Consider the following 14,929-nt stretch of genomic DNA (forward strand, 5'->3'; position numbering starts at 1 on the left):
AAGAAACATACTGATAACAAATATTTTAGGTTCTAGATTATTTTATCGTTTAGATAAAATTTATCGTGTAATTAAAAGACTTTTGTAGATCTTAGGAATAAAAACATGTTGTGTCAAGATATTATTCTTACATTTTGGTTCAATATTCAAAAAGGTTGATGACCTCGAAAAGTTTGTACCTAAAAACTAGTTTTTTTTTTTTTCGTTTGAAGGATTATGTGTTTTTAGTTTAATTTCTTTACATTTTTTACAAATTTAATTACCTTTTCTATTTGCTTAATTTTATTTGAGACGAGATTTTTTTTTTATTTAAATCTTTTCGTAAAATTTATCCTCTAAAGTCAATTATCTCTGAATATATTAGAAAAGAACAATTCATACCAATTTGTTAAATACTTTGTATATAGTGATATGATGAATCTTTGAATTGTGGTTGTGCATTATTTTTATATTGTAAAAAGCATACTTGACTTGCTATCAATCCTATTATTTTATAATCTGTAATATATTTTAATTCTGTGCCTTTTCGATTAATATAAATTTATTTATCGTTAGTTTCTGAGACTAAAATCTCTATATAAAACATCCTCATTTATGTCATTATCTATGACAAACCAGAGATAATATGATTTAAATGGGGATTTCAGTCTCGGATACCAATGAATAATATTCTAAATAAATTGATGTATTTTTGTAAAATAATTATAAGACATTAATTATTCAATATTAAAAGAGGCCTCATTATTTTTTTTTTATGATTACCCACTTATATGACTACTTTAATACTTGGTGGAGTACTTATAGTATTTTCAAGTTAATATATATGAAGTCTTTCGACTATCATCAGAGTTATCTGACATCTTCGAACGGGCGTGGACTTGCGGGTATTCCAATAAAATAACTGTTGTAATAATTATCACAATTATAACTTTCGATGATACAATCAATGTCATCACTAAAATAATTTAGGATTGTTAAGATAGAATTGGATTTAAGTATAGTAACGTCCACCGAGCACGTGGTCGCACCTTATGACGATTCAAACCGAACTGACTGATTTGTCAAGATGGCCGCCCTACCAGTGCTCGGTGTTCGTTATGGGTATTGACAGCGCCAACATATATATATTTTTTAATTACAAAGATGGTAAACGAGCAAACAGCCCTGCCCATAGACATTTAATTGACAGAGGAGGAGACGCACGTAAAGAGGATATATCCTCTTACTATGCATCCCTTCTTTCATCAAATCCACTTCCCCTTCTTTTCTTTCTTTTTTTATAAAAAAAGGGTAGGAAGTAAATGTGGACTACTATTAGGTTTCCGGTACTACTTTTTATTAATATTGAATGCTTTGCAATTTTGTACAAAAAATTGTACTAAAAAGAAATGAAACAATAAAAATGTGAGTCATAATTTATTTTAGTATATTAAAATAATTATTCTTATGTAATAAAATTAATATATAATTAAATTAGCACCGAGATATAGTCAAATAAGTATAGACATCTGGTTGTTTGACTACATTTATACAATTTTATGTGCTGTTTAGTAAAGAAATAAAAATATTTTTTCACATACAATAATTTTTTTAAACATTTTAATGTATATATAAATATTTTTTAGTTTCTAAGACAATTTCCTTATGTATATAAGTAAAATTGATCGTAGTTTTAGGAGTACAGTCTTAACCCAACTGGGTTAGACGGAGATAGTAACACTATCTGTTATTTACTGAACTTAAGTCAATTTAACAGGCAAATGGTAAGAAAATAACAAAAAATTGTGTAACATAAAAAAAAAAGCTAAGAAGCGAACATCTAGTTTCAATCATTATAGGTCACAAGTAGTCATCGGTGTTGATTGCCTGCCTAGATTATTTTTAAGCATTTATATATCTTTTACAAATACATTTGATTGAGATTACACAATTACAAAGCAATATTCTTATAAAAATTATCTCAACAACAGAATTACAGACATTTTATATAGCTAATAATTTTCTTAAATATCAAATACAAACTGTGTTAAGTTTTAAATTTCAATGCTAAGTTATTTATTTAAAGCTTGTACACAAACATTAATTAATAATTTAATACAAATATTAGATTTTTTAGGCATTTATAACTTACTGTAGGTTTCCACTGCTGTTAAATTCATAAAAAAGCTTATATAAATATATTTTTCTATGAATGTTTTAGTAGGTAAGCTCATTTTTAGTATAGCACTTCTATTTGTAGTGCACTAGGAACGTGCACGACTTGCCTTTTTACTTTTATCAAGTGTCTGCGGTGGTGGCGGAGGCTTTGCAGACATATGCCGACTGTACAAACTGAAATAACAACAAATATATCTGTGATCAGACAATGATAAGTACATTTTTGCTCACAATTACTTATTAATTGTTTATTTAGGCAACAAAAGTATGATAATTACATAGTATGTCTGGTTCCTAACCTAGGTTCTAGACCTGTATTATAGGAGTCAGGACTTTTTAGGATGTCTTAGTGGTACAGTTAAAATAACAGAATATTAATTTATAAACGCCATAAAATTCTCTTTCATTTGGTCATATATACATTTCCTTAATTTTAAAAATATTTTTTTTTTTCATATATCGAGTTTTTCATATTTTAAGTGCTTTCAAGATTTCTTAATAATTTAATTGCTTGTTCTGTAAAGTAATAACATTGCATTTATCATAATCTGACCTATGGCATATATACTAGCATTCGCCTGCGACTTCGTCAGCGCGGAATTAAAAAAGTAGCTTATAAGCCCTAGTTTATCAGCTACCTTCCCACCTAAATCCTGTCAAAATTGATCCAGCTGTTCCGGAGATTTTTTTTTTTAATTTCACATAAAGATGTAATAAACACCTTATGTATTCATGACCTTAATAACCTAAATAATTAGTACTTATGAAACTAGATTATGTCAGTACTTTATAACTTTGTGTCTAAAAATGTACAAAAACTGATTATTAACAAGATACTTACACTCTATATGTCTCAGATCGCAGATAGTCAACAACATGTGAAGGTCCGAGCTTCAGCTGGTCCTCAATCGGAGGCACCCAGAAGTTACCCTCCAATCTTAGTACAGACTTGTTGCCTACAAGATCTAGGGAACCTATATAATTACATTATCTATCAGTTATTCATCACATCAGATACTACAGTTGTGTCCATGCCTGGTCCAGTCTCCTCAATGTCAATTAAATTTAAGATTTTTATTTCTAGTCTTTGAAAACATATATCGCCTCTTTACAAGAACAACGTGATACTTTTAAAACCACAACTTTACAGGAGAGCAATTTCAAACATTTAAGCGTTGATAAATTAATCACCGCAGCAATTTCATTGTTTTCCGACGGTAAAATTATCAATGTTTTAGAATTTATCAAGATTTAAATGTTAAAAATGTTGTGGTTTAAAAATATCACGTTGTTCTTGTAAAGAGGCGATATATAAGATTTCGTTCAACATCAGCTCAATGTTACAGTACTAATTAAATATTAATATTAATAATTTATTTCGTATGACTTAACGTAAAGATTTAATATATATTTAGAAAACAAAAAAGTTTGTACAAAATTGAAAAAAACAACCCAGTATTCTTGTTCATATTTGTTTCTTAAAAAAAAGACACAATATAAGAAAGACTTAAAAAAACAAAGAATCATCAGTCTTACCAATCTCTGGAGGAAGCACCACCAAGCGGTTGCCTTGCAGGTGCAACTCACGGAGTCGTGACAACTGGCCCAGCTCACGCGGCACCTCAATCAAGTCGTTCTCTCGCATCGACAGCTGAAAATATCCTAAATGTTTAGTTTGACAGTCAGTTTCTAGTCAGTTATGGCAACAGCATGGTTATTTAAATATAAACAGCAGAAGCTTTGCTCTGTCTACTGTCTGCAGTTCTTGCCCATGAGCTTTTTAATTTCTAGATGTGTGGTAATTTATAATAGATGTGCTTTTTTTACAGATTAACTATTTTATTGAGTTCTATATACACCACCTATGTATGGATTTGGATTTTTTTTTACATTACTTACTATTTGCAGATTCTTCAAATTACCAATTTCAGGTGGCAAATATTCAAAGTCATTGTCACCCAAATAAAGAGCTCTCAGACTTTCTGTAAAAACAAAGAATTTAACATTTAAGTGTGATAAAATTAATATATACCAAATAAATTAGATACAAAAAAGATCTGGTTAAAACCCACCGATCATGAAGAAATTTCCAGGTAGAACTTTTTCATTTAAGTTATTATAAGTCAAGTCCAGTATTTCAAGTACTGGGAAAGCACCGAAACCTCTCGGCAATCCGTACAATCGGTTGAGTGATACATTTAAAATACGAAGTTTTGGTAATGAAGACAAACTGACAGGTAGTTCCTCGATATGATTGTTGGCAAAGTTCAATATTTCCAAGTTCATAAGATTGGCAAGAGCAGCGGGTACTACTTGTATTTTGTTGTGACTTAACGAAAGCCTTGTTATGTTGGCTAATGTGACTGAAAAAGGAACAATTTAGAAATGTTTATTATAGATCCTATTATATTTGTTACTAGCTTTTACCCGCGACTCCGTCCGCGCGGAATAAAAAAGTGCACACAAGATAAAAAAGTTCCTATGTCCGTCTCCTAGTTCTAAGTTACCTCTCCATCAATTTTCAGCTAAATCAGTTCGACCGATCTTGAGTTATAAATAGTGTAACTAACACGACTTTCTTTTATATATATAAGATTTATTTCATGTAAAATTAGGTAGGTACACATATTTGGAAAATATTATGTATGAATTGTTATTCATTATCACCTATATCTTTGCTAATTGCCGTGTATGTGGATGTGATACAATACAGTGTGCATTTTCCTCATTGCATCAGAGCCACGCCTTAATAAATTTCGTTGTAATACTCTGGTTTTAGCTATAATATAGTTAAATAAAGCAGCAGATAGAATGCTGAAGTTTATAATCAATAGAAAATTTTAAAAACTATACCTACAAGCTGCTAGAAGTCATGTAAACATATTAGATCATGTTTATTTTCGTAATACTTTAAAATTACTTTACAGACTTTATTAACATTTTACTGGGCATATTAGTACAATTATTTCAATCTTCATTTGATTTTTTAAATAACGCAGTTGTAGCATAAGAATAACTAAACATTTCAATAAGAAATCCAAAAAAACGACAATAAGATTGAAATTCTAGTTCCAAAACTTGTTTTCGCATGAGTACCATAAAAGGAAAAACGACTTACATAGTCCTGGTATTTCATCGAGACTGGAAATTCCTTTATCTACTAAGTCTATCTCAGGATTATTTATTTCTTTCGCTTCTTCAATCACTTTTTTAGCTTTAGACATTTTGCCAGTGTTGGGAATACAAGAAACTGGCGGATGGTGACTCATTGTGCTGTAGGCGCAAGCGCGAGAATTCGTGCTGGATAAAGTGTTTCGTCCAATCACAACTCAGTATTTTATTTCTTTTTATTATATTATTGGTTATAAATTGTTGACAAAATGGTGCCGCCAATCGCAGGCAATATATTTATTTTTAATTTTACAAAGGTATAACGAAGCATTCTGCCTTTTCACATCAATAATGGTTTTGACTATATCTCTTTCAAAAGTTCAAAAGTTAAATATAAAACGCTAAAATTTATGTTATTCTGCCTGAATTAAACTAACGTTATCCACGAATTTTGTATGAATCAGTCCTGAAATAGAGAATTTTTCAATTATTTTCAATAGGTTTTTTAAGAACACAAGGAATGAACAAAGAGGAAACTTGAGTATATCGGAACATAATACTGAAAGAGAGAGAAATTGTCACTGACTGATGACATATGTCATCTGTCATTTTCCAATATGACAGCGACAGTTGCGTTGTTATCTTTTTACTTTGAATTTATATTTTAATTATTGACTCAGATGGTTTACATGTTGACCTTTGTTTAATTACTTTGTACTATCTTCTTACGACATACAATACACTCGTTGTAAGCGTTAACTCCTCTTATCTGCTAATCATGATGATGATATGAATTATAGTGATTTGAGTTTACACAAAAATTGTTGATATTCTTTACTATCCTAGTATTTACAAGGAATTCGGTAAGTAATTTTTTTTATATTGTTATTGCTGTTTACGACTTAAAAAGAAAAAGCTGAATTAGGTGCTACTACATATTGAATTTACAGAAATTAATATCTATAGATGTAACCATAAGTTTGTTAACGAAACGTGCATTGATATGGTGAAATAAGAGTTTCAGTCTTTTGATAACTAATATTTGGGATTATTTATAAACTTTAATTATTGGTATTGGTTGACATTTGAAAAATATTTCATATGTAATTTTACTTTGACAGACTGTCTATTATTATGATGAATATTCCTGATCCTGGTTTCATTTAATACATCTACAACATGCCTCATTCTCTCTTTCAAGGGTTCCCAAAAACATCTTAAGAAGGGGCCTAAAATAAAAAAAAATGTGATTTTCGGTAAAGGGGAGGATAGGTAGTCTAAAACCTCGACATATATCACTAGAGGGGTAGGGGTAGGGATCAAAAAGTTGTTAAAAAACATGATATGATTATTGGACAATCCCTTAATGTAGATATCTCATACAAAGTTTACTGATAGAGTCACCCTTATTGACATCTTAACAACTCTGAGTAATGCAATATGCAAACTATTTTAATGATTTGATTGTCCGATGGCAACAAAGAGTTGAACTTTGTATTATGACACATAATGAAAATATTGCCTGTTGTGCAGGTAATCTGTAATTGCTTTGTGAAAATTATTACATTGTGTTTTTATTATACTTAAGAATATAAAACTTTGATTGCAACAAATTAGCCTATATGTTCTTCTAAACTATGTTCTACATTTGTGCCAAATATCAACAAGATCTGTTGAGCAATTACAGACAAAACTTCTAACAATCATATATCTATTTATCTAAACTTTTGCATTTATAAAATGGGGTTTTATTAAATTAATATAATTTGAGTATCAATTTATGATGAGAATTTTTAATTAAGAGGGTAATATTTTTTGTGGGTATGTCAGTTTGGGGGTGACTAGGCCATAGTCAACCACGCTGGCCCAGTGCGGATTGGTTGACTTCACACATATCTTTGAATTTATTCTCAGATTTATGCAGGTTGCATCACAATGTTTTCCTTCACTGTAAGAATGTCGGATAAATGTACATATGTAAATCGAAAAACACATTGGTACACGGTGGGATTAGAACCCAGGACCTGCAGATTGCAAGTCAAGTGCTTGACCTCTGAGCCACCGCCATCCATGTATGAATGTACATAATTACCATTGTGTTCTCCTGTAGTCTGAAACGCTTGACTAATTTTGTAATGCAAGTTGTCAGTCAATTTGTTTTTTTCTTGGATTGTTTTGAGCTGCCCATGTACTTATATTTTAAATGAACAGTCCAACTGTTTAGTTAATATTGAAGATGTGTAGCTGGCATTAGTGGTTTAAGTAAGTTGGGTTTAGTTTTTAATAGATAGCTCGTAAATTATTATATTATTCATATCAAGGTAACCATGAGTGAGCGTCCGCAGCCATTGAAGGCTATCAACCGTTTCTTCGAGGGTAAGGAGCCATGGCAGGTGGCCACTATGACAGCCACATCAGTTCTTGCAGTAGTTTGGGCACACAGTCTCTACAATGGCAGAGAGAGTAAGTTAGTGTTCCTATATAGTATTGTAAAGAGGAACAAGTTTTATTTTAATATGATTGTAACAAATAAACTCAAAAACTACTGGAATTATTTTAAAAATTTGTTTACTATTAGATTATTCCATTATCCCTGAGTGACATAGGCTAAGTTTAATTTTAATATTTCTACAAAATGTTTCAGTATTCCATTTTAGTATTTTATTTATAGAGCGTCCATTTTAAAAAATCAGATTCAAGTTACAATTCCTCGTTCACATTTCCGCTTTCGTTGTATACCGAAAAGTTGAATAATGAATTTATTTTCATAGCGTATAATGCGCGAACTTCATGTTTCTCGAAAATTTTTATTTAGGCACTTGTAAAGTAGGAACTCTTTTTAGTTCCTGATTAGTATCTTGATAACATGTGTTGCACCATCAATTATTGTTCATTAGCCTTCAATAGTGCGTACAACATAGTGTGTTGAACATAGCCGGTAAGGTAAGAGGTATTACCAGTTACTTAAAAGAAGATTTAAAAAAAAATAGAACATTGTTTAAAAAAAAACGAACATAGAATACGGTCTTGTTAAAATACAATTGGGACATCTGCTTATACGCTACTTTTTATCTCTGACTTTTTCATTCTACATTGACCAAGTTGTCAACAACTGCTATTTTTGAAATTAATTTGTGTATTTTTTATTTATTAGGTGTTGCAACAAGATTGAGGAAAGAGTTCTTCCGTTGGTTACGTCAAGTGCCTATGGTGAGACGTAAAATTGAAGAAAAGATGGCGGAAATTAAACGCGACTTTCAGAAGGACATCACCAAGCGATTGGCCGGAGTGACCATCAGACGTGAACTACCAAGTACTGGTCTCTCAGCTGAACAGATCGCTGAGGAGATTAAGGATCATGTTGCACTGGGTATGTATTTTGTTTTTAACTTTATAGGAATAGTATCAAGTGATCTGGATCTGGATTAATTTATGAAAAGAGCTATTTAATTTAGATTTACAAGATTTTACTTTAAACTTTTTTTTTATCTCTTTTATTTGATGGTTATTCAGTTTTTCTTCCTAAATAAGTTTTTATACAATTGCATTTGCATTTTGTAAAGTGAAAATCATTACGTTTAAGACCGTGGTAATGAGGATGACTTTTGTTTTGAATTGTTATCCGTTGCTTACGAATTAAGGTGATGATAGTTTTATCAGTGTTTACGCAACAATAGTTATAACATCCTGTAGATATCGCAATGGCCTCAATGAAGACATAAACATTGTTAAGTCAAGGATAAGAAATTGTCTTATTTGATAGGAATTCTTTTAATCTACTTATTTATCTTTTTTCCTGTTACGGATTAAAACGTATGAATACATCGTTTCCTCATGACGAGTTGATGTAAATTCAGATACCAGACAAGGTTTATATCGTATGCAATTTCCTATGAACTGTACGCCTATTGTAAAGTCTTGAAGATACTTTTTTTATTAGATAAAAAGTTTGTTAATAGTATGGAGAAGGTAGAATTATTTTGATGGGTCTTTGAACGGACTTCGAATAAAAAAGACAGACAATCTGCAAAACACTGCCACCATAAATCGTTGAATGTTTACGAATTAGGCAATATCTTCTTAGGTACATACGATTGGCGTGGCGGGAGCGTATCTGGTGCTGTGTACCATCTCAGCGAAGAGATAGCCAAGGTTGCTTGTGACGCGTACGCTCTCACCGCGTACACGAACCCTTTGCATGCCGACGTCTTTCCCGGAATTAACAAGATGGAGGCAGAAGTCGTCCGTATGGCGGTCAACCTTTTCCATGGCGATGATGAATGCTGTGGGACCGTGAGTTAATTTATAGATTCTAGAATGGAATATTTAATATCGTAGTAAAACAAAGCATTATCTATTTCATTTTTTCTTGTATTTGTTGCAAAAGTAACAAGACTTAAAAGTGGATTTTACTTTATTTGTGGAATTTCACAAACTTCTAGTTTAAACAATGATGCGTGCGTCATAACATTGACGTGCATTAACACAATTCAGAATGTTCACTATCTTTAGTACATGCTAATTATAGCCTATCATTAAGTTTAACAATCGTTTGAATATGTTCTAGTGAAATAAGAACAAATGTGTGTGTGAATTATTCAGGTTACGTTTGGTTTTTTGTTTATCTTTTATATGGAAAGAGGGGATAAACAAGAAAGCGAATTATCTGATTTTAAGTGACCGCCACCCTTTGACTCCTAGTCGTATGAATTGCGGATACTTTAACTAATAAATCATTTCAAATATCTTGGCGGCTCCTAACTTCGCACGATTCGTTGTGTAGAACACGATGTTAGGTGTGTTGGGGTGTACTGGGATGTAGGGGAGGACGTTGTGTAGTGCACATGACCTTGAACCACTAAAATATCTGAAAAGACTTAATACCTTTATTGTATAAAGAAGAAACGTAAAAAAATGGATAATATCCTTTATTTGTCCATCACCTTTTATACATTAAAGGAGAAATGGAATAAAATTGGTCCTTCGATATTTTAGTAGAACCAAACACATAACTTGACGCTTACCTATTATCTATTATCTTCTTTATTAAGTGTGGTAATCCTATTTTCTTTTCATTTTACCGTTCTTTTATATACCAGGTGACAACAGGTGGTACGGAGTCAATTATAATGGCTTGTAAGGCGTTCCGTGACTTAGCCGTCAGTAAGGGCATCAGCAACCCTCAGATAGTGGTACCTTCTACTGTACATTCAGCGTTTGATAAGGCCGCACAGTATCTCAATTTGTCGGTGGTCACAGTGCCAGTATCTCCCGAAACATATACAGTGGATGTAGACGCGGTTAGAAATGCAATCGGTAGGAGGACTTGTTTGGTAAGTAGATAGCATTTGAATATTGTCTTGACTCGTAATTATAATTTCTTTTATGATTTTTTTCTGTTAAATGGTAAATTATAGATAATAGTAACATTTCTTTGTAAATCGGTAAGGCGAGACGGCAGTTAATGTGTTAAGTAACTTTTTTTTTTTTTGAACGGCACTATGCCGCCCTCTCGTTCTCCCCCTGGCGTGTTTTAAGCCAGAGACTTTAGGGTTCTTTATTATAATCATAACATTCTTACGCTAGTTTCTTATATATATTACATGTCTTCTTAGTACTAAATTAAAACATAATGCTATATAAAATAAAATAAATGAAATTGCTATCTATTTACAGTTTAAAATTTCTTAAATAAATGTGTTAACTAACTGGTAATGTGATTTAGATCGTAGGTTCAGCTCCTAACTACCCGTACGGTACAATGGATGACATAGTGTCGTTGTCAGAGATAGCTGTGGAGTGCGGAGTTCCGCTGCACGTTGACGCATGTTTGGGAGGTTTCCTGGCAGCGTTTATGCCTGACGCAGGATATGATGTACCACTGTTCGACTTCAGACTGCCAGGTGTGGCTAGCATATCTGCTGATACGCATAAGGTACGAATTTCTGGGATATATTTAATTGTTCACTAGCGCCCCCCAGTCGACGTCACAATGTCGCAAGATCTTTTTTAAACTGTGGTTGTCATGTAATTTTTTCTTTTATGTAATTAATCTCTAAGTAGGTTATATATGGGTCATTCCATGTCAGATCGACCCCCTTTGATTTCGCTGAAAATTATCTATCTTTTTCTAGCCCCCGAAAGTTAACTGGACTATTCAAAGTTTTAAATTTAGTTAAAAATCGGTACGCTAATATTTTCAGTACGGGTACGCGCCGAAAGGTACGTCGGTGGTGTTGTACCGGAAGGCGGAGTACCGACATTGTCAGTACACCGTGACTACAGAGTGGCCCGGCGGCGTGTACGGCTCACCCACTGTCAATGGTAACACCCACACATGCCACACATGCCACACTCACCACTACATACAACATTATCGTCTTTTTTTATTATATACAAACTGTCGCCCGCGACTCCGTATGCACGCAATTAAAACAAAACTTAATATGTGTTCTTTCAGACTATGTTCTACATCTTTGCCAAATTTCATCACGATCTTTTAAGCCCATCGAGAGATATCTTCAAATAAACATTCATCCATCCATCCAAATATTCGTATTTATAATATTAGTAAGATTAATTACTCGTTTGAGTCGGGACTGTAAAAAATGTACAGTTTCTGAATTTGTATGTGTGTCAATTCATTTGTGACCTTGAGTTAAACGATTGCACCTGTTTTAAAGAATGTGGTGTCATTCCATTTGTACTATTTCCCTGAGTGTCATAGGGTACCATCAGATTTATTTTTTTTAATGATTTTAATAAATGTTATGATGTACTGTGTCAGGCAGCCGCGCTGGCGGACTGATAGCTGCGTGTTGGGCCACCATGATGTATGTGGGCCGCGAGCGTTACGTTCAGATGGCTGATGAAATTATCACAACAGCTAGATATATCGAGGAAGAGTACGTCTATCGCTTTGTCTATTATCTTTCAACAGAAACATCTTTCTAGTTATATCTTATACAATTGGGGAATTTGTCGGTATTTCAATTTAATACAGTCGTTACGACTTTTAAGCTTTTTAATTCGTCTGTACGAAAAAGAATCATTTTATTATTATTATCTCTTTGTTTACACAACTCACTGTTGTTGGTTAATTGTTAAAAAAGAGGCGGAGTTTGTCTCGTCATAAAGAACAAGGCAATTTCTGTAAATGCAACACCGTAGATTTCCGTGATTGTACATTTCAAAAGTAAATAAGAATCAATTTTATCTTAGATTATTTAAATATGTACTTTGATTTCTGACATCTTGAGATACAAAGAAATATGTTTTACGTTTTATAATATTAGTATAGTATAGATAATTAATGTTTATTTATATTTTCAGGATACGTAAGATCGAGGGTCTTTTCGTGTTTGGAAAACCGGTGACCAGTGTGGTAGCGTTCGGCTCCAAACAGTTCGACATTTTCAAGTTTGCTGAACTCCTGCATAAGAAAGGATGGGCACTTAACGCACTGCAGTTCCCTTCAGGGTCAGTTCCTATCTGTTTGTCGTGTTGTCTGTGTGTTTGTGTACGCTAATCTCTAAGAAATCTTATTTGATTTGGATGGATTTATCTCTTATGTATTTTAGTATTTGTTTCATCTCGTACATAAAAGAAAAAAATATAGATTTTAATTACCAATGTAAGTTGACCTCTGAGTTGTTTAATCAATAATACAAAATAAGGTTCATCTTAGATCGGAGTTTGATGTAACTCGAATATGCCCACAACTATGACAGTTAGCAGAGTACTCAGTCAAGGGTTGTTACAGTAATATGCACCTTATTTGTATGCATTAGGGTGCACATTTGCGTGACGCACGCGCACACGCAGGCGGGCGTGGCGCAGCGCTTTGTGACGGACGTGCGCGCTGTGGCCGCTGAATGCAGGAACATGGCCGGCGGTGAACCTGTGCAGGGGAAAGTAAGATCTATTACATACGTAATAAAGACTAAATTCCCTCCAAATTAACTTGAATAATCTTTGGAAGGAATTTATATGTTCGTAATTTTTTTTTTAATAGTAAATATATATCTATATAATTAATTTTTGTGTTTGTTTGTAAAATAGATAAAAAAAAAGATATTTTTCATTGATGCTAGTGTGACTGGATCGATTTTAATGTGACTTGAATTGGAAGGTAGTTGATAATTTTGGGAGTAACTTTGGCTGTTTTTTTTTAAATTAAAACCGGTATCTTTAAGTTATAATTATTTTTTTCCAGATGGCAATCTACGGCGTGGCACAAGAGATTTCTGACAGAAGTTTGGTTTCTGACATTACGAAGCACTTCATTGACTCAATGTACTATTTACCTACTTCTGATGACAAGTAGATTTATATTGATACAAAATTGTGCAATTTTTTTGATAAAATTAATTATTTAAGGCAAATATATGACGAGAAGTCTTTTTTTATTAAAGTGAAAATTTTAAAGTGTCAAGTTTAAAAAAAATAATATTATTAAAGTTACTTAAAGATGGTTAGGGGAAATGGATTTGATGGAAGAGGGGATGCAAGGAAGGGGAAATATTTTCTTTATGTGCGTCTCCTCTGGCATAAATGTAGGCAATGTATTTGCAATTGCGGATGTCTATGGGTAGTGATCATTTCGCTATTTTGCCGAATTCAATGTTCGTTTGCCACTTTATAAAATAAAAATTAAAATAATAATAATATATTTATGCATTTATAGCTAATTTTACTCTTCAAATATGATGATAAATGGAGTAAAGATCAGTAAAATTACTTGTTTTTCAGATTTTTTTTGTTGCAAATTAAATAACACAATAATATTTGTGACAAACAATACGAGATATAATATCTCTATATATATAAAAGAAAGTCGTGTTAGTTACACTATTTATAACTCAAGATAGGTCGAACTGATTTAGCTGAAAATTGATGGCGAGGTAGCTTAGAACTAGGAGACGGACATAGGAACTTTTTTATCTTGTGGGCATTTTTTTTATTCCGCGCGGACGAAGTCGCGGGTAAAAGCTAGTTAAATATAAAGTCAATTTCTATCCAAATGCCTTCAAAAAAAATCAAACATAGATGGCGCTAGTTTCAAGATATTCCAATAATAAAGATAAATGTGTTGTCATCTCTATCAGAGTCTTTGAATTAAACAGAGATAGCTATATGTTTATGACTTTAGGCTTTAAATGTTGTAGTGATTTATTACGTTATATGGATGAAGGGTTGTTTTAAATTGTATTTTATTTTTTAATTTGGTTTTAAAAGTAAATATTTTTTTTAAGTTAAATTAAATGCCATAATTATTAAAATTAAGCACAATTATTAATATTAATAGTAAATTTTGAATTTAATTGTTTATTTTCTTTTCTCAATCTTCATTTGATTGATTTAAACAAATTTGAACCTTATGTTAATGACGTAAAGTCTATTTTATAATGTGTTTATTTTCAATATTATTTTCTTAAGCCATAATGTTTAAACAAAGATAATTTAAGTTATTATTTGTATTTGATTAATATTGTATAATAAAATGTTTATAATTCAATAAATCATTAAAAAAAAGCAATCTCGTTTATTTCCAGAACGTTTTGTATCCAATAAAATATATACCAATATTAATCTTACTAATATTATAAATGCGAATGTTTGGATGGATGGATAGATGAAATTTAGTATAGATGTAGAACAT

General features: G+C 32.0%; 2 protein-coding genes across 3 annotated transcripts; one reads left to right on the forward strand and one right to left on the reverse strand.

The window, feature by feature from the left end:
- Positions 1 to 2,211: 2,211 nt before the first annotated feature.
- On the reverse strand, positions 2,212 to 5,482 carry LOC106720212 (ras suppressor protein 1). Its single transcript, XM_045678976.1, has 6 exons — positions 5,276 to 5,482; positions 4,230 to 4,520; positions 4,057 to 4,139; positions 3,694 to 3,808; positions 2,999 to 3,131; positions 2,212 to 2,331 (listed from the first exon to the last, which is right to left on the reverse strand). Exons 1-6 carry the CDS (start codon positions 5,424 to 5,426, stop codon positions 2,244 to 2,246), a joined length of 861 nt encoding a protein of 286 aa, XP_045534932.1. The 5' UTR covers positions 5,427 to 5,482; the 3' UTR covers positions 2,212 to 2,243.
- A 454-nt stretch (positions 5,483 to 5,936) lies between these two features.
- On the forward strand, positions 5,937 to 13,625 carry LOC106720170 (sphingosine-1-phosphate lyase). 2 transcript variants are annotated; one of them, XM_045678887.1, is made up of 11 exons: positions 5,937 to 6,131; positions 7,590 to 7,731; positions 8,423 to 8,638; positions 9,353 to 9,561; positions 10,368 to 10,601; positions 10,994 to 11,203; positions 11,472 to 11,592; positions 12,056 to 12,173; positions 12,601 to 12,747; positions 13,059 to 13,182; positions 13,484 to 13,625. In XM_045678887.1, exons 2-11 carry the CDS (start codon positions 7,596 to 7,598, stop codon positions 13,592 to 13,594), a joined length of 1,626 nt encoding a protein of 541 aa, XP_045534843.1. In that variant the 5' UTR covers positions 5,937 to 6,131; positions 7,590 to 7,595; the 3' UTR covers positions 13,595 to 13,625. The 2 variants fall into 2 exon arrangements, with proteins under 2 accessions (XP_045534843.1, XP_045534844.1); XM_045678888.1 differs by lacking the exons at positions 5,937 to 6,131; positions 7,590 to 7,731 and adding an exon at positions 8,117 to 8,211.
- Positions 13,626 to 14,929: the final 1,304 nt, after the last annotated feature.

This window comes from Papilio machaon, chromosome 8, assembly GCF_912999745.1.
Source record: "Papilio machaon chromosome 8, ilPapMach1.1, whole genome shotgun sequence".
Taxonomy (NCBI): Eukaryota; Metazoa; Arthropoda; class Insecta; order Lepidoptera; family Papilionidae; genus Papilio; species Papilio machaon.

Excerpts from the sequence above, each read along its gene's own strand:
- LOC106720212 (XM_045678976.1), bottom strand. The coding sequence starts at position 5,426 with ATGAGTCACCATCCGCCAGTTTCTTGTATTCCCAACACTGGCAAAATG. Across the intron at positions 4,521-5,275 it reads CGATGAAATACCAGGACTAT|TCACATTAGCCAACATAACA; the intron begins GTAAGTCGTTTT and ends TTCCTTTTTCAG. Across the intron at positions 2,332-2,998 it reads CGATCTGAGACATATAGAGT|TTTGTACAGTCGGCATATGT; the intron begins GTAAGTATCTTG and ends TTGTTATTTCAG.
- LOC106720170 (XM_045678887.1), top strand. The coding sequence starts at position 7,596 with ATGAGTGAGCGTCCGCAGCCATTGAAGGCTATCAACCGTTTCTTCGAG. Across the intron at positions 8,639-9,352 it reads TAAGGATCATGTTGCACTGG|GTACATACGATTGGCGTGGC; the intron begins GTATGTATTTTG and ends ATATCTTCTTAG. Across the intron at positions 13,183-13,483 it reads GTGAACCTGTGCAGGGGAAA|ATGGCAATCTACGGCGTGGC; the intron begins GTAAGATCTATT and ends ATTTTTTTCCAG.